This window comes from Stylophora pistillata, chromosome 4 (genome assembly GCF_964205215.1).
Source record: "Stylophora pistillata chromosome 4, jaStyPist1.2, whole genome shotgun sequence".
In the NCBI taxonomy this organism is placed as follows: domain Eukaryota; kingdom Metazoa; phylum Cnidaria; class Anthozoa; order Scleractinia; family Pocilloporidae; genus Stylophora; species Stylophora pistillata.
The window spans coordinates 12,929,399-12,947,339 of record NC_142522.1 but is presented as its reverse complement, the minus strand read 5'-3'; the positions used below and the strand labels follow the sequence as shown (position 1 = coordinate 12,947,339).

The following is a 17,941-nucleotide window of genomic DNA, read 5'->3' as shown; positions in this document are numbered from 1 at the left end:
TCTAAAAAATTCTTGTCTTGTGATGAAGACATAAAACAATTTTGAGGAATGCGCTCCCTGTTCGCTGCTTTGGAGTAGCTGTAGCTCAAGCTGACTTGACTCTAAGAGTTCTAAATCACACGACGGCTGATTGACAAATGGTCCAGTGGGACCTAAGGCTCTTTTATAGCGCGCCTTCGTGTTTAAGTACCAAACTGCTCTTTCTATCGGTTTGCCGGCGTAATTAACCACACGGGATGTTAGGAGAACACGAGAAAGGTTTGCAAATCACTCGCCTCCGGCTTGTGATATAAAGTACGGTTTACTGGATTTATAAAATATTTGTGATGGAATTAATGGTGCAAAGAAAAAAGAGATAGGTTTTTGACCATTCAGGGCGGTCGTGGCATCAGTTAGCTTATGATCCAACGACTTTCCATACTTGATGAAAGAGCGCAGCAATCACCATCTTTCTTAATCTTTTACATCGTAACATCAACGTGCCGCATAATCTCCATACTGTTCTTCCGATGCTGACGAGGAGAATTTGCTTAAAAATCAAGTTCTTCGATAGTTGCCGATCATTTCCTTCATTTTCAGGACGTTAACGGTTGAATCTGATGACGCGACTCGTGAAAATCGCCAGCTCATAAAACAGCTCCTTTTTCGCTACACTCTTTTTGAAAGTAACATGCTTACCTCGTAGAGTTTCCTTACAAAGTACCATTTTATTACTCAAATTCAAACTCCTGGTATTTCTGAAAGCAACACTAAACAAAGTCTCTATTTAAGGAACAATACATTATGGTCACCCTTGGTGCAATAATTACAGGTTATTTACAGCATTTAGCAATATCTTGTGGACTTTTCAAATGGAGATCGTGTGGCTTAAATTGTATGACAATTCAAGAGATAGTCGTCGTCCAAAGCACAGGAGAAACTACAAGCGATCTCTTGTGCTGCACTCATTCGTAACATTCAATGGTTAAAACTTGCAGCCTTGCCACGCGTCTTTTAAACACCTCTTGAGCTTGAAACGATTCAGGTTTGGGTTAAAGCTTGACCAAGTCTCCAACCGTGTGTTCACATGATCACACCACAAGCTGAGGTTCACTATTGGCTTGTCGTTGTTGCACGCGCATTTGTTCTCCGGGCAGCAGTTCTCCTTCGTACAAGTTCTCTGTTGGGAGAAAACCTCAAAGTCAAACGAACAGGTTGAACTCGGATGAAACGTCACTCCGTTTCGTGTTACCACAACGGTATATTTAGGAAAATCTGTTTCATTTCATTTTACCATGAGTTAAACTTTAAATTAGCAATGTAAGTGGCTAAAATTAGTAAAATCACTTCAGTCTGCATTAAAAAAAACGAATTCTATAACCAGGTAGTTGATGTCTTAAATTCTGTATTCGTAACTCATCCCGTTTTAAAAGCCAAGATATTTCAGAAGATTAGAAACTCCACTCACCCGCCGTACATTCGTCTGACGGCTGAGCTGATACTAGTACCCAGCCCAACACGGCCCCTAACACGCGCATAAGGTTGATAATCCTCCAAGTATCTAACAACGACGAAGTCTCCGCGTCTCCCCTACGATGAACAAACAAACAAGGTAAACAGACGAATGGACGCAAACACGCCAAATATTGGCGAGTTTCGTTCACCCAAGCATCGAAGAGAGCGCTTTTCGATCGAGTGTCATAAACCAAAACCAAAGTTATTACAACAGCCAATCAGAAGAAAGGAAAATACCTTTGAGAGCCTAAAGCGCGGGAAAACGCAAGCGGTGACCAAGTAGTGATTAGTTTTAAATTTGTCTGATTGGTTGAGAGGATGCCACGTGTTTTTTGGACCAATCACAAACCGATGGGATTATGTTTGTCACTAATCATATATCAAAAGGAACCAATGAGAAGTCAACATGCATACATGTTCATGGACAAAGGCGCGAGAAATCGCAGGTACAGAAGTAGAGTTTAGTTTTAGTCTTAATCTGATTGGTTGAGTACTTGGCGCACGATCTTTCGACCGATCAAAGAACAAAGTAAGATAAAACCAACAGAATCTCGGATTACAAAATTTAATTTATTAGTTTCGCCGACAGGCAGGGAACACCGCAACAGCTTGGGCCAATTACTGCGGGCGCAGTAAACCCACCCATCCCACCCCAGGGGAGGACATTCACCACACAGTAATCTCGTGCGTGGGAAATTAAAGTCTCCCACCCCTAACCCTGCTGGAGACGGGGCCTACGGTTTGTTCGTCCTTTTCCGAGAAGACTAGAATATCTATCCATTTCTTGGTATTACAGAAAGGTAGCAAATTCTCCTCAGTTATTTTAAGACCCTAAGTGTTGGTCCGGCCGGGGCTTGAACCCTCGACCTCCCGCACATCAGTCCGGCGCTCTACCAATTGAGCTAACCAGGAGGCGGTTCAGATGCCTCCAACCACAGATACTTACGTACATTATTTTCTTAATCCTACTCCTCGAACCAACACAGACGGAAAGAAAACGCCGGCCTAAAGCAATAATTTCCCTAACTTGACTTTTCTCCCCTTTACCACACCAATCACGGTTTAAATAGACTTAAAGTTAGAACTTCTACGGCACAACCAAGCCTGAACTGTACAATATCTTGTTTTGATTTTGTAAAGAAGAGGGGAAAAAACTCTGCAATCTGGAGCCTTGGATTTTCCGAGCTTTCGTTCTCCAACAAGGGGATAAACAGAACTCCGCTATGAGTAAAATTGTTATTCTGATAACGTGCGCAAAACCCTTAATATTATGGTTTCTCGAACGGACATAGACTCACCATAAGTGACTGTGTACTTTGTACAAACTGATTCTGTCGTCTATGTTGGCCACACTTATTGAGAAGACCATAGCAAAGAGATATGCTGAAAAAAGAGCAAAATTGTTCAAAATTTCGAGATTTACGATTAGACGAGATTAAGAATGTTTCCCTTAGCGCAGAAATGCTTAAAACGATAAAAAGAAATTGATCTTAGGAAGATTAACCAGCTGATTCGTTCTCTCAAAATTTCCTACGGTACGAACAAGGAGAGTTTGTCTAACAATCAAGAGGTTGTTCGGTTTCTGATCACTCCATTTATTCATGTGACCTTCAGTTTGATTCAAGGGTTATCTTGCAAGGAGAAATAAGATGTTAATCACTCTTAGGGGTTAATGTGCCTGAGGTATCAAGAGGTTTCCACTATGTCCAGCCTACTGTCAGATAAAGTACCGCTCCTATGACTGGAAAACACCCTTCACCTAGACAACAACCCTTTCTGCAGGCACCCGTCAACACTGGTCGGGGTAGAGGAAGAAAAGCAGTGGCCGGTGGGGTGGAGCCCTAACAGTAACGAACCGGCTGCCCGAGAAGGAAAAAAAACAGAGGATCCAGCCATAATGAAGATATCACATCTCCCTTGAACCTGCATGTATTGTGAGCTGACCAGAAGTGCCTGCTTAGCTAGTGGCGGTTAATTTTGAAAAACTTTTACTTTCTACGCACCACTTATTGAAAGAAATCGAGATGGTCTCGACAGCAAGTCTCGGAAAAATCCAGACCGTGGATTTGCCATATCGTATCTGTAAGCAAAACAAAGGTAAAAAGTTATACATGAACAAGTTGCACCTTCACATTCATACCGCAACCCCCCCTACCCCCCCCCCCCCCCGCGTCCGAAGACCAGGGTTCTCGAGGGAAGAGGAGGGCAATCAAATGCCACCTCTAGGCAATTGTATCTCCCTAAGTGACAGACAGATTCCTTCCTTTTCCCCCTGCCCTAAAAGGGGGGGGGGGGGGGGGTTTAGAAGAGAGGAATCTGATGTCCAACAGACTAAATGACTTTCATCAAAGTATACGCATCTTGAAGAAGAATGGAGAATTTAGCCCACGTACATTGAACTCATTATCTAAACGCTATCATATGATAAACTGAATTCAACACGCATTTTGATTTGTTCTTTCGCATAGAAATAACGCATATTGCGTCTGTTCCGCAATATATCACAGAAGACATTAAAATGTGACCACGTGAGAACAACAGACACACGGCAACTTGGAATCTATTTACATATGGTGAACGATCCTCGCAGTAGATAGCGCTATTTAAGCAATAGCGAAAATCAGACCTGAAAAAAATCAGGCCTGTACGGGACTCGAACCACTGACCTCTGCGATACTAGTGCAGCGCTCTACCAATTGAGCTAACAAGCCAACTGGGAGCAGGCCGTTCAGTTGTTTCGTAATAAACCCGTGAAGGTGATAAATCAGATACAATGAAATATATGAAGTTCATATATTTTGAACTGCGGTATTAGATACATATGGTGAACGATCCTCGCAGTAGATAGCGCTATTTAAGCAATAGCGAAAATCAGACCTGAAAAAAATCAGGCCTGTACGGGACTCGAACCACTGACCTCTTAAATAGCGCTATCTACTGCGAGGATCGTTCACCATATGTATCTAATACCGCAGTTCAAAATATATGAACTTCATATATTTCATTGTATTTGGAATCTATTTGTTGACCATAACGCACGCCAGATGGATATAAAAATTAGAAATCATGCAAACCTGTCGAAGACAGACACTGTACAGATTGCAAACAGCATGTAGTACAGTGACTGTAAAGGTTGTGCCAGCTTGTAGTAGTTTTCCAGGAAGACCACGTCACCTTGGCTGTTATTACTAAGCGAGTAAACAAAGATGACCTGGCAAAGAGCCAGGCCTAAAACAGAGAGAAACACAAAACTGGTTAAACCATTTGGAGCACTTTTTGACGGAAAGATGTAATGTCAAAACCGAGGTCATTTAATAACTTCTAGAGCGCTATTTTCATTCAATGATCAACAGCGCTTAACAACTTAGAATACTACAGTAAATTCAAATATATAAAACTAATTACATGTACATTAATATTAACAGTGGCTGTTAAAAATAAGAATAATATTAATTAGGAATAAGGTAATCACTTCAGTCAGTCAAAGCACAGGGTAATAGCGCACGGAGCTGGTTAGAATTCAAGGTTAAAACAGACAAACTACCTGAAGGGTTGGTTAAATGCAAGGAACCAAGTGACCACCACTAGTCTAACCAACCCTTTACACTATTCTCTATACATTTCCTAAGGTGCTGACGAGGAGAGTTTGGTTAACCCTACATCTCCGGGGCTCGACACTAACTTTTCAACTTACTAGCCAAGTGGCTGGTGACATCTTCGATGTTACGACAATTTCAGTTTGTTTATTAGCCAAACTGGCTGGTGGAAATCGAAAACCACCAGCCAAAACTGAATTTCTACTAGGCTGTGGCTAGTTGGCTACCGTTAGTGTCGAGCCCTGATTTCTTTGTTTGGTGGTCATTTCCTTTCTTCTTGTGACCTTCTCATATAACTTGTGTTAGTATATTAATTAAAAGTCATTTCAGTTTGTGCAACCTGCAAGAAGTCCATGGCAGAAAACAGAAAAAGATCTAAAGGCTCGATGCACTGACTGAAAAAGATAAAGGAAAAGAAAGATATCACTGAATTAGTCATCTCAACAACCAAAACTTCTGAAAAATTTTCTCAAACATTCAGGGTTGTCATTAGAAAATACAATAAATGTATGATCTAAATTGCCAAGGAAGCTGAATTTAATTATGCTTGTGTACCAAGCATGGAGTATTGCTTTGAAACGTGCCCTTCTAGATGGGTCCCCTAGGATGCTTCCCCAGAAATGAAATTTGAAACTCTCTGAGACACAGTTTCTAATAATCTAGAACATAATTGAATACATTTTTGAAAGCCAGACTTTAATATTCGAATCAGATCACAAATAGTTATATTCTGTCTTTGATCGCAATTCACAAAGTAGCCTGCACAAAGTGGTCTGACAGCCAGTGGGTTTACGCCATCTACCGGCTTCGTATGACAACCCTGAAGATCATAATGCAACAGGACTCCTCTCCGTCCAAAGATAACTAATATTTAAATCTTAAACCCTCACTCATCTAGTGATGTAAATAATTCCTAACTATTTCAGGGTTACATTCAAAGCTTGAGTCTTAAATTTGTAATAACAGGTATTCTTGATGGTAAGATACATTACATTGGCTTTCACCAAAATAAAGACTGGTTTGTTAACAAACTCAAACAGAAAGTCCCCTCTAACCCTTGGCTATTTAACCCTTTAACTCCCAAGATCTGATTGTCAATCCTCCTTGTAAGTTAGTCATGACACTTTGTTGTTAGTTTAAGATAAAAACTTCTACCTGATACATTTGAGTCTTCTCATTACTTGTTTGCTGGATCATGTATGGATATTATAGGGAGAACTTAAATGTCGATCATTTCTGGAGGTCAAAGGGTTAATTGATGAGCTTCCTAGTAGTTTTTATTTAATTAAGGTGTCTTTTTTTTTTTTTGCCATACACTGGTAATTTTATTGGACAAAATTACTCTGCATATGACAATTACCACCTGCAAAATGTTAAACTCGTGCTTCAATGCACCTGGAACTGTAAAGAAGAAAAATTTGGCTGGATTAGGGTTTCTAAGGGTTTCTATCTTGACCAATATTATGGGAAGGTTGTAGACTTCTATGAACTTAATAAGCAACTAAGCATACCACAGCAAACTCAACCGTTGTCATCTGCATGGAGGAGGGAACCTTTTCTGGTTCTTTATTTCTCTCTTCTTCTAATTGCATAAGTCTAGTTTTTCTCTCCCGTGTAAATCCCTGGCCATCTGGAATGAAACATTAACAGACTTATGTTGTCTATTTCTTAAAGTACAAAACAATCTGTCAACAGCATTCAAATCCATTGAAGTGGTTTATGAGTCCCAATAAAGGTCTATTTGAAGAGTCCACCTCCCCTTATTGGAGGTGTCCACAGAATACACACTTCTTCTGCAGTAATTAATTAAAAGGGAACCAAAATCAGAATTTTAGCTGGTGTTTGCTTCAAACAGTGCATCTGCTTTGTTTGAGATTTGCTTTAGACAAATTTCATGGAATTTCTAAGCTGTAAGTTGATTAAAGAGATCTTAGATGGTTACAAATGGTGTATTTTGAAAAGAGATAGTGCAAGGGTGCAAAAATGGTTAGGTCAAATACACATTCATTTTGAGTCTTCAGGTTGTGAGAAATTAAACATGGCTTCCAAAGGCGCTGGCCAGACCTCTAATTCAGTCATATCCTGCAAGAGATCTTTTAATAAACCAAATAATGATAAAAATAAAGGATAAACGACTGTATTTTGAAAACAAGAATGTATCTTGATCATCCTAGCATTATTTCCTAAATTTTTAATTTTTTTGTTAATTTTTCTTTCAGTGTATCAACTTACCTCTCCTTTCAATAAAGACAACATCTAGTGGCTGACTTGGCAAGGTCTGGGCCACAGGGGGGAGGACAGGGGGTGATGTTTCTGTGGTGTTGCTAACCACAATGTCTTCTTTGTCCACCTTATAATAGTCAACTGTTGAAGCTGAAATGAACAATGAGAACACAAAAATAAACAAAAATTGGATACAAATAAACAGACAACAACTTTTTCAAAGCCTGTACGACAACATTTTACCAGGATAGGTGTTTATAAACGTAAATGATTCCAACTCCAAAACAATTTTAGACCACTATATCCTTTTAAAACATCATGTCATGTGTCTTCAAATCTAGGCTGAAATTTTCAAAGGTAGGAAACAGCCAAATTGTCAGTAACTGGTTCTGGCTACCTGTAGATAGAATTTCTGAGAGCTGGGGTTTTTTGAAGTGATCAGAAACAGATCTTTTCACTTCTTATTGTGTTAAATCATACAACCTACTTTGAAAAAATTTCAATTTTTGGAAAACAGCTTGCAACTGCACACTTTCTGATTCTTTGTAATGTTTGCTCCTTCAAAGAATTATATATTGTTGTAGGTATAGCAGCATGAAAGGGTGAACTGATCTTAAGTTTGGACCTCACACCAATTTGGCTTTAAAATGTTAACATCTAAGGAAACGTTATTACATAAATTACATAGTTACATTTATATAGCGCAGACTTCTATGTGGATATATTCAGTCGCACTTAACAATATAGTAAGGTTGAGATTGGACGTCAGCATTTTTATCGGTGCCTCTGGCAGTCGCTTCAGTCCATGTAGCAATCTCACCTTCCCACCCATCCACCCCGGGGAGGACATCCACTACACAGTAATCTCATGCATGGGAAATTTACGTCTCCTACCCCTAACCCTGCAGGAGACGGGACCTACAGCTTTACGTCTTATCCGAGAAGACAGAGCAATGTGAGTGAAGCGTCTTGCTTAAGGACACAACGTCATGCCCCAGCCAGGACTTGAACCCGGGCCAACTGACCCAGAGTCCAGCGCACTGACCACTGGACCTCTCACACCTCACAAAGGCCATTTTGATGATGAACGTATAATAAAGATGATGAACGTATAATAAAGAGTGTTGCACACAGCTCATGTTGACACACCCCACTTGTGGTTGCTTATTGCATGATAAATGTTTTGTATTCGTTTGAGGGGGTAGGGAATTCAGGTGCATAGCGTGGTCATTTTTTCAAGTACGCACAAGTATATATGATCTAGAAACCTAAGTAAACTGAGCAAAAAATACCGCGTTCATTATTTTATTGTACGAAATAGTTGTGTGAATACAAGCAAAGAACAAAGCATCTCGCACTTATTTTAAGCAAACTTGGAGCACACACAACATTGTTTTCAAAATTTTCTGGTCACTTCAACTACAACTACTGGACTACTCACATATTTACAAAAAAAAAATCAATCCTATAGTTACTGTTTACTTAGTAGTGGCTATATACTAAATCAATCATGCTGTTAATGGCTACATATACCTTCTTCATCATTATCAGCATTATAGTTGTCTTCTTCTGCTGATGTTCCAGTCTGCTGTCTGAGAATCAATGAAACGACAAATGCTGTAATGAATCTCCATTTCAGAAAAAATATACTGTATTTATCCGCAAATGGACTGCAGCTTTTCTTTTCACAAAAATGGGATCAAAGTTAGGGGTGAAGCTTATATGCAGGAATGAGCCATTTGACATCTCATTATACACATTAGCTCAAAATTTTACAACTTTTTCCCTATTTTGAACTTCTTCCCTATTAACAAACATCAGTTTTGCATTGAGTCAGTAAACCTACAGAAAATACAGAACAAAATAATTTGTTGACTCATTCAAAGAATCTTGTTCCTCTGCAGAAATGAGCACATCAAGTTCTTTTTTTAAAGTTTCTTGTTTTGGGAAGTCCAATACATAGCCATTCCTACTCATGGCACAAAGGGTGCTTTCTATTCCCACTCACTTTGCTGGAAATTTCACCACCACCCTCAATACAATACCTAGGCCACAATTTTGAAAAATGTCATTGATAAGTAACATTTTCACACCAGTAGAGGGCCAGCCAAATAAAAGGAAAGATCAGTATGTACCTTTGAGATTTCTTTGTTTTATTTTTCTTTGATCTTGTCCTCTTCGAGTCTCCAGGGCCATCATATCCATCATAGTCATGAGCATATTCTTCGCCATTGATGACATCTCGGGAACCTGAAAAAAAACCCACAAGTTATTACACAAACTTTAAGTACACTTTTTGTATACAAAATGAAAACATTGTTTTAAAACCAGTTTTTGGATTTTCCATACTCAAGGTTTGGAGTCAAATAACCAAACTGAGGTTGTTAAAGCTTTGCATCAAAATTGAAATTACATGATCATGGTAAAAAAAATAATAATTTGGCCTAGCCGAGGTACTTGTAATTTATCAAAAAATTTGGATACCTTGTTTATGCTCTGAAAATAACTCCAGACTTCTTCCCAATTTTAAGATGTTTTAGACTTTATTTTTCACACTTTTCCAGGTTTTGACCACACAATAGACTACGTTTTTAAGTACCCATTCTCTTGAAAGATGTTCCTTTCTTAATGTGAAGTCAAGGCAGGAAATTTGGGCTGTCCAAACATCTGGGAAAGGTAACTTTCCCATTCAGATAGGAAAGAATATGACCTTGCTTGTCTGTTTAGTTATAGTACAAAAAAGGGAATACATCTTTTTTTTTTACCTGATTTTGGACATAAAATCAATCATATTTCCATAACTGATAACTTTGCTGCCCGCAAAATAAAAAACTGCCCACAAAAATAAAAAATAAGTATTATTTTGTGTTAGTGTGAACCTTACGTTTGTTTCATTTTGTTATACAAAGTGCAGCTATTAATTTCCAGGCAAGTCAAGCTTCTTACCCTGTAGTGGTCATTATCAGATTTTTTTCAGACAAGTTAAATAGAAAAAGTTCCTTGCCGTGAAGTTGCAGCGATTCTCCATGAGCTTGGTATGGCTAGCCAAACGTATTAGTTTCAGAGTAGAAGTCAGAGTACCATAAATTTTGCTTAAAAACTTAAAAAAACAACAACAACAAAAAATAAATTTACCATGTGTTCTTTTCCTTCTTGGCCTTCTCCTTGCAGGACTTAAGTTTTCAGTATCTCCCATCATATCCTCCTCTTCTCTGTTGATGACCTCAGCACTGGCTGACCTGGCATGACGAGTTACACCTGATGCAGGGCGTTTATATCTTTTCTTTTCTGGTATATCTAGTGTGTTAGACTCCATTCCATCATACACTTCTCCTAAATAAAAGTAAATTAATTGAAGAATTATTCATCCAAGACAAAGTGACACTATTGTTGCATAATACTCGAGACAAGAAACTGAATTGGTAGAATTGCTCAGGCGCTTTTGAATTTTCTTGTAAATTCGTTTTGATGTTGAAACCAATCTCTTACCATTGTACTGATTACTTTTATCAAGAAAAGTGGCTAATTTCCACTGGAAATTTCAAAACAGCTTCATTTTAATCAATCCGCAAAAACTTCAGATCTTTCTTTGAAAAGTGTTGAGCCAAACTCAGTACTATTTTTTTGGATTTTTGCCAATTAATTTTCTTTTATTGCATTTCTATGTCCTCAATAATGTAAGACAAACATTTCATTTTCTCCCACCTCACTTTCCTAAATAGAAGGGATATAAAAAAAACTCGTTTCCATTAAATCTTTTTAGGCTCCAACTACAGCAGAATCAGTACAGGAGAATAGTTCTCATAATTTCAAGGAAATACAGTATCAAAATTGTCTGAAGGACGGGCAAATGGTTTCATGCCCCAAACTTTCTATCGGATATAAAACTTAGGATGCAATTAAAACAAACAAACAAACAAATCAATCAGGTTTGACCTATGGGTGAAAGGTAAACTCAGCTGAGGCTTCAACTGGTCTTGAACTTATTTCTCCCACAAAAGAGCTGAGTGCTGCAATCAACTGATTGACAGAGGCAAATAATACGGGGGTCAGGAAAGTCTTCGTGGGTTTACTATCTGAAACTAGTCTATAACCTCTGATCTTGCTGCTACATGACGTATGGCAAGCTTGGAGCTTGCTTAGCTTCTTTCAACCTTCCCATCACTGAGAGAAATTCCAAAATCAAGACTTCAATTTGTTACCATTTTCCATTCTGGATCTTCTTCTCTGTCTTCTCGCTCTGTTTTTTCTTTCCGAAGTTGGTTGGGGAATCCCGGAGCTTCCCTCTTGATCACCAGAATTATTTGACGCGCTGTGAGGCACTCCACCTTTGTCTCCGTCTACGACCTCTTGAAGAGGAATTCTCTCCGGTAAGGAGCTCGGTGATTCTAAGCTTTCATTTGTGTAATCGTCAATCTCTCTTGACATTCGCTTTTTGCGACGTCTTTGTCGCGAATTGGTGTCTTTATTTGCTGCATCCATTACAACTTCATCCATGTTGTAAAGCACTGTTTGTGTGTTTTGAGCTTAAATTGTCTTTGACAGCACAGACTTTTAAAAACGAACTTCACCGTTCGTTTATGGGAAAATACATCACCATAAATGACTCATAAGTTTCAAATGTCTAGAACGCGCGTCAAGCTCATCATTTTGTCAAACAGCTGAATGAAATTTCATGGAGACCTGGGTTGGAGTCATCCAAGAGCATACTCAAACGGGCAAAAAAATCCTCTGACAAGTTGTAAGTGAAGGTTCAGCGCATGTGTTTACTCCTAAAACCGCTTCGAGGAGCACTAATTGCCACGTGGAGGAATGTTAAAAATTTCATTTGTGTTGAATATTTAGAGGCTTCCTTTGCAGCCCACAAACATCTCCGAGCAACTATGAAGACTGTACTTATGGTAGCAGAGAAGCCTTCCCTGGCTCAGTCAATCGCCAAATTTCTCTCCAAGGGACAGATGAAAACGCGAAAGGGACTCAATGGAGCTTGTTCAGTACACGAGTACGAAGGACAGTTCAACAAAGAGCCGGTTAAATTTAAAATGACCTCTGTGTGTGGGCACGTAATGACCTTGGATTTCCATCACAAGTTCAATAATTGGGATACTGTCAATCCTCAGGAGCTGTTTACGGCTACAACACTGAAGAAAGAGGCCAACGAAAAACTGCAAATGCCCAGATTCTTGCAGCAAGAGGGAAAAGGCGTCGATTACATTGTCCTGTGGTTGGATTGTGACAAGGAGGGGGAGAACATCTGTTTTGAGGTGCTGGATTGCGTAAGGCCTGTTATGAGTAGGAGATCAGGCAATAAGAATGTATTCCGTGCGAAGTTTTCTGCCATAACAGAGACTGACATTTGCAGTGCCATGCATCGTTTGAGCGAGCCTAACAAGAATGAGGCTAGGTCAGTTGATGCCAGGCAGGAGCTGGACCTAAGGATTGGTTGTGCATTTACACGATTTCAGACAAAGTATTTCCAGGGGAAATATGGTGACTTGGACAGTGGACTGATTTCTTATGGCCCCTGTCAGACACCTACTCTGGGATTTTGTGTGGAGCGTCATGACCAGATACAGTCATTCAAACCTGAACCTTACTGGGTACTTAAAACCCATGTACTCCACCCAAGTGGACAGACTCTGCAGCTTGACTGGGATAGAGTTAGACTGTTTGACAAAGAGGTGGCCGTCATGTTTCAAAAAGCTGTCAAGTCATCAAGGTCAGCAACTGTGGTTGGTGTTTCCAAAAAGGAAAAATCCAAACAAAGACCCATTGCATTAAACACTATTGAAATGTTACGTATGGCTTCTTCAGGGCTTAACATGGGTCCCCAGCACTGCATGCAGATAGCAGAGAGACTTTACACACAGGGCTACATCAGCTATCCTCGTACAGAAACAACTCACTATCCAGAAAATTTTGATCTGAGGGGAACTCTGCGACAGCAGCAGACAAACTCCAGCTGGGGTTCATCTGTACGAGAACTTCTAGAGCAGGGTATTAACAAGCCAAGAAAGGGGCATGATGCTGGTGACCATCCACCCATAACACCAATGAAGCCTGCGAGTGAAGCTGAGCTGGGGGGTGATGCATGGAGATTGTACGAGTTGATCACAAGATCTTTTATAGCCAGTGTCAGCTATGACTGTAAATATTTACAAACAACAGTAAAGTTTTCAATTGAGCAGGAGGCCTTTTCATTCACTGGTAAGGCTGTGACCAACCCAGGCTTCACGTCTGTGATGGACTGGCAGGCGATTTCCAGTGATGAAAGGATGCCTCATTGTCAGCAGAATGAGTCGTATGAAATTGCTGAAGTGAAACTTGAAGAAAGACAAACTTCACCCCCTGATTACCTGACAGAGAGTGAGCTCATTTCACTGATGGAGAAGCATGGCATTGGAACAGATGCTAGTATTTCTGTTCACATAAATAACATCTGTGAACGAAACTATGTCCAGGTACTCAGTGGCCGAAAGCTTCAACCAACTCCTCTTGGAATCGTGTTGGTACATGGCTACCAAAAAATTGACCCTCAGCTTGTTCAACCAACCATGCGATCAGCTGTGGAGCAGCAACTAAACCTAATTGCTGTTGGGAAGGCAGAATTTGATTCTGTTTTGCAACATGCCATTGGAATCTTTACAAGCAAATTTGTTTACTTTGTGCAAACCATCACAAGCATGGATGAGCTTTTTGAAGTGTCCTTTACTCCTCTCAAAGACACTGGTAAGGCTTTATCAAGGTGTGGCAAATGTAATAGGTATATGAAGTACATCAGTGCTAAACCAACGCGCCTGCATTGTGCCAACTGTGATGAGACATACAGTCTTCCACAGAATGGAAGTATCAAACTCTATAAGGAACTGAAGTGCCCCTTGGATGACTTTGAGTTGGTGTTGTGGTCTACTGGAGGAAGGGGTAAGAGTACCCTAGTTTGCCCCTACTGCTACAACCATCCTCCCTTTTCGGAAATGCGGAAGGGTATGGGCTGTAATCAGTGTACACATCCCACATGTGCCCACTCTGAGGTGAGTCTTGGCATAGCTGATTGCACTGAGTGCGATGATGGAAGCCTTGTGCTTGATCCAACCTCGGCTCCCAAGTGGAAACTTGCTTGTAACAGATGTAATCTTGTGGTACATGTATTTGAAGATGCATTCCGAGTGAGTGCCACCGATCAAGAATGTGAATGTGGAACAACTCTTCTGAACATTAATTTCAACCGTACCAAGTCACCATTACCAGAGAATACGACCCAACATGTAGGATGTCTCTTCTGTGATCCACTGCTTTCACCTTTGGTCAAAATGTCCCATGCAGCATCAAAGCATCCCATGTACAGAGGAGGGCGAGGCTGAGGAGGAAGGCGTGGCAGGGGTGGGAGGAGAGGGAAGGGCAGAGGTCGACCCAAGGATAAAATGTCACAGCTTGCTTCCTACTTCGTGTGACATCTCAATAAGTGTAATAAGTATTTTGTTGGTGAATGTCCAACCGTATTTAATTTCAGGACAGAAATTTAAGTTATAGTCTTGTAAGCATTTGTTTAATTGGTAAAACTTTTAATTTTCATTCTGATTAATTAATATTAAAAGAAATATACAACTTTTTTTAGAGACATGTTTCGGCATGCTTATGCCATTTTCAATCAATGAGTAACTAAACGTGAGTAATTACATAACAGACAAGTAGATGAATAAAATATTTACAGTATGATGTAATACAAAAGCGGGTACTAATTACAGCGTGACAACAAACATGAAATTAAAGGTGTGAACTAAAATGCTAAAAAAGTGTTATAATGCTGTAATTTTTTGTTAAGTTCAGGTTTAATCTTATTTATATAAAAAGCTTCTTTGAGTTTTAAATCTATTGAGTTGTTGGCAGAATCCAGAATACTAAAGCAATGTCTCTAAAAAAAGTTGTATATTTCTTACAATATTTATCCTACTTGCTACTACTACGACCTTATGGAAATTAATATTAACCCGTAAACTCTAAGATATGATTAATAGTTTGCTCTTTTAGCTGCTGTATATTTCCTTGTAAATTAAAGAAGAGAATTTGGTGTTGCATCAAGGTAAAACCCCACTAACTGTTAGGTTTGTTCATTCTCTTTTCCTGTCTCTTGGATGATATTTAAATTGAGAAGGAGCTTCATATTTATCACATCTGGAAGTTAAAGCCTTCATTTAAACATTTTTGGGTCTTCATTCTTTTACTCTCAGGCATGATTAAGAAGGAGTTTGATCAAGTTGTCTGATTGCCTAATAACATCACAGCAAAACTGACTGAATCATTGATAATGATGATGGCAGTAAAGGAAATGATCACCAACTTGACAAGCTTTGATTGTAAAACAAATTCTCCTTGTCAGTACCAAAGGAAATGAACAGAAAAGAGTATGGAGAACATGCACACTGATGTTAGGGTTCAAAAGTTAATGCAGATGATCAGACCAGATGGTAAATATTACTCCCACACTATTTACAGGAATAACAACAGCTACAAAAGTAACAACAGCAATATCAATAATGGTTTATTTCACATTTCCACACTCTATTACAATAGATTAATGTTATATCATACTAAATGAGATTCTCACATATATTGATAGAAAAAAAAAATCTAGATATAGAACTATGTAAGTAAACCTTACAGTTTTTTAGTTAGACTCTAGTCTTACCAAATTATTTGTAAAGGAATTTCTTGATTCAATTTCAATATGCTTTGTCCCAATATCTATTTATTTTTAACTTTGTGCCAGAAAGATCAAGTTATGAAAATGAAACAGTTTGTTATATGACAAACAGACACAGGTTACCTAAGAAGTAACTTCAACTGAAAATTTAGTTGCTGAAATTCTTCTACTCACCATGACAAAAAAACATGGATGGAACATGGAGTGCCCTTATACCTTAATTGCAAGTTACATGGATTAAGAGTCACTTTTATTAATTTTATCCAGTATATGAGGGGAAATAAAAAATGTAAAGTTCCTCTAATTATTTAACCAGAAATAATTTACAAGATATAGGATATTGTGATTGTTATACTGGTTAGCTTGACATATGAGCTCCACCAAGGCAGTTCACTGTATATTGTGATCGTCTTTTTAGGAAGAATTGTATTAGCACAGATTTACTTCTTTTTTTTTTTTTTTTTCCATTGTAATGCCAGCTACAAGCCAAATCTCTTATCTCTTAACCCTTCAGCTCCCTGGAGCGACCAAGAGAGAATTTCTCCTTTACATATCAATACAATGTCAAACAAACAAGTTATGAGAAAATGAGAAATATCAATTGAGGGAGTACTAGTCAATCCAATACCAAATTGACTGAACAGACATGGTAAGACAGTAAGCAGAACCACTAAAAAGATCAGGGCACTGAAAGGGTTAATGGGTAATTCACAGTAACTCCTCCAGTCAGCAACTCTTTTTTAAACTAGCATTTAATAGCAATAATTTTTACCAGAAGATTTGATTTGTAAATGAATAATGTCAGTACGCAGTTGAGATTTAAGCAATTTTACTTAACTTGTTCAACTAATAAGTTTTCAAACAAAAAAGAAGTGAAAGTAAACAGATGCATTTGAACCTTCAAATCCTAATGTCTGGGTATTATTTTTCCCCACTAGTTGAAACCTATTACCCTTTAAATTGATTAGGAGAATTTGGTTTAAGATTAAGATACCTTCTACCTAATAAGTTCAAGTATTCTTATTACCCATTGGCTGAATATTGTATGGGAAAGTTACATGTTAATCACTTGTGGCAGTTGGAGATTTTCTTTCCACACTTAAGTTTCCAATTACATGACAAAAAAAATTTACTTATCCTGATCTAGCCTGCATTGCAGACAGTTTAAACCACCAGTATATTATCTTTGTGATCGATCGCAAAGATATTTTCAAACTTTAAATCTCGGTGAGTACATCAAATTGTTTCCATCCCTTTGAAAGTAACACTTTCGTTTCCCTATTCGATGACGTGACTGCATAAATTACAATAAACGGACGAGTCAGACAACCTTTTTGACCTTTCGAAATGCAAAGCAAAGCTTTGTACAAAAGTACTTCCAATATACAATTTACACATGGCAATATTTATTTTTAGCATTGCGTGATAAGTTTTGCAAGAATATGACCAATCATAAGGCGCACGAGAAAATAACCAATCAGAAATTAATACACAGATCCGTGTATCCCTGCGGGATATCAGAACAAGTTTTTGGGAGCCGTTTCGCAGACGGACTATACCAGGAATTGTGTGACACGTCCGGCTGCAACGCAGGCTAATCCTGATCTGGCTAACAAATGGTTCATGTTTTGCTGTGCTGAAAAATTACAACATCACTAGGGCATCATGATGTAAAAGACATTGTGAGTTAAATGATAGTATAATCGAATAACCTGTTTATCTTTATTTGTTACACTTCCTAAACAGGAAAATTTTTGGTTGATGTTTGCACAATGTTGTCTGAATTTTTTTGATGTTAGTATGTAATTAATCTCCTTCAGCTGTTGTTTGGTGTATTTACTTGACACATAGTCTTTCAATGAACAATGATTTAACCTTGTGTGCAGGGTGGCCCTTGATCTTTCCTGCCTACTCTACAATTGCAGGG

At 38.7% G+C, this 17,941-nt stretch overlaps 2 protein-coding genes across 2 annotated transcripts; one reads left to right on the top strand and one right to left on the bottom strand.

The window, feature by feature from the left end:
* Positions 1-687: 687 nt before the first annotated feature.
* Positions 688-12,002, bottom strand: LOC111333931 (uncharacterized). The gene is made up of 12 exons (XM_022939580.2): positions 11,516-12,002; positions 10,449-10,646; positions 9,449-9,563; positions 8,847-8,905; positions 7,323-7,463; positions 6,602-6,720; positions 5,431-5,485; positions 4,569-4,722; positions 3,498-3,574; positions 2,793-2,877; positions 1,448-1,569; positions 688-1,159 (listed from the first exon to the last, which is right to left on the bottom strand). The coding sequence occupies exons 1-12, from the start codon at positions 11,808-11,810 to the stop codon at positions 1,071-1,073; spliced, it is 1,509 nt and encodes a 502-aa protein (XP_022795315.2). The 5' UTR covers positions 11,811-12,002; the 3' UTR covers positions 688-1,070.
* An 83-nt stretch (positions 12,003-12,085) lies between these two features.
* On the top strand, positions 12,086-16,919 carry LOC111333900 (DNA topoisomerase 3-beta-1). The gene is given in 1 exon segment (XM_022939544.2): positions 12,086-16,919. A coding segment is annotated over 1 exon segment (2,568 nt). The 5' UTR covers positions 12,086-12,196; the 3' UTR covers positions 14,765-16,919.
* Positions 16,920-17,941: the final 1,022 nt, after the last annotated feature.

Bases quoted from the DNA above. Each gene is read 5' to 3' on its own strand.
- LOC111333931 (XM_022939580.2), bottom strand. From the start codon at position 11,810: ATGGATGAAGTTGTAATGGATGCAGCAAATAAAGACACCAATTCGCGA. The intron at 9,564-10,448 runs GTAAATTTATTT...GTTTTTTTTCAG, and splicing joins AAGAAGGAAAAGAACACATG to GTTCCCGAGATGTCATCAAT. The intron at 7,464-8,846 runs GTATATGTAGCC...TGTTCATTTCAG, and splicing joins TGCTGATAATGATGAAGAAG to CTTCAACAGTTGACTATTAT.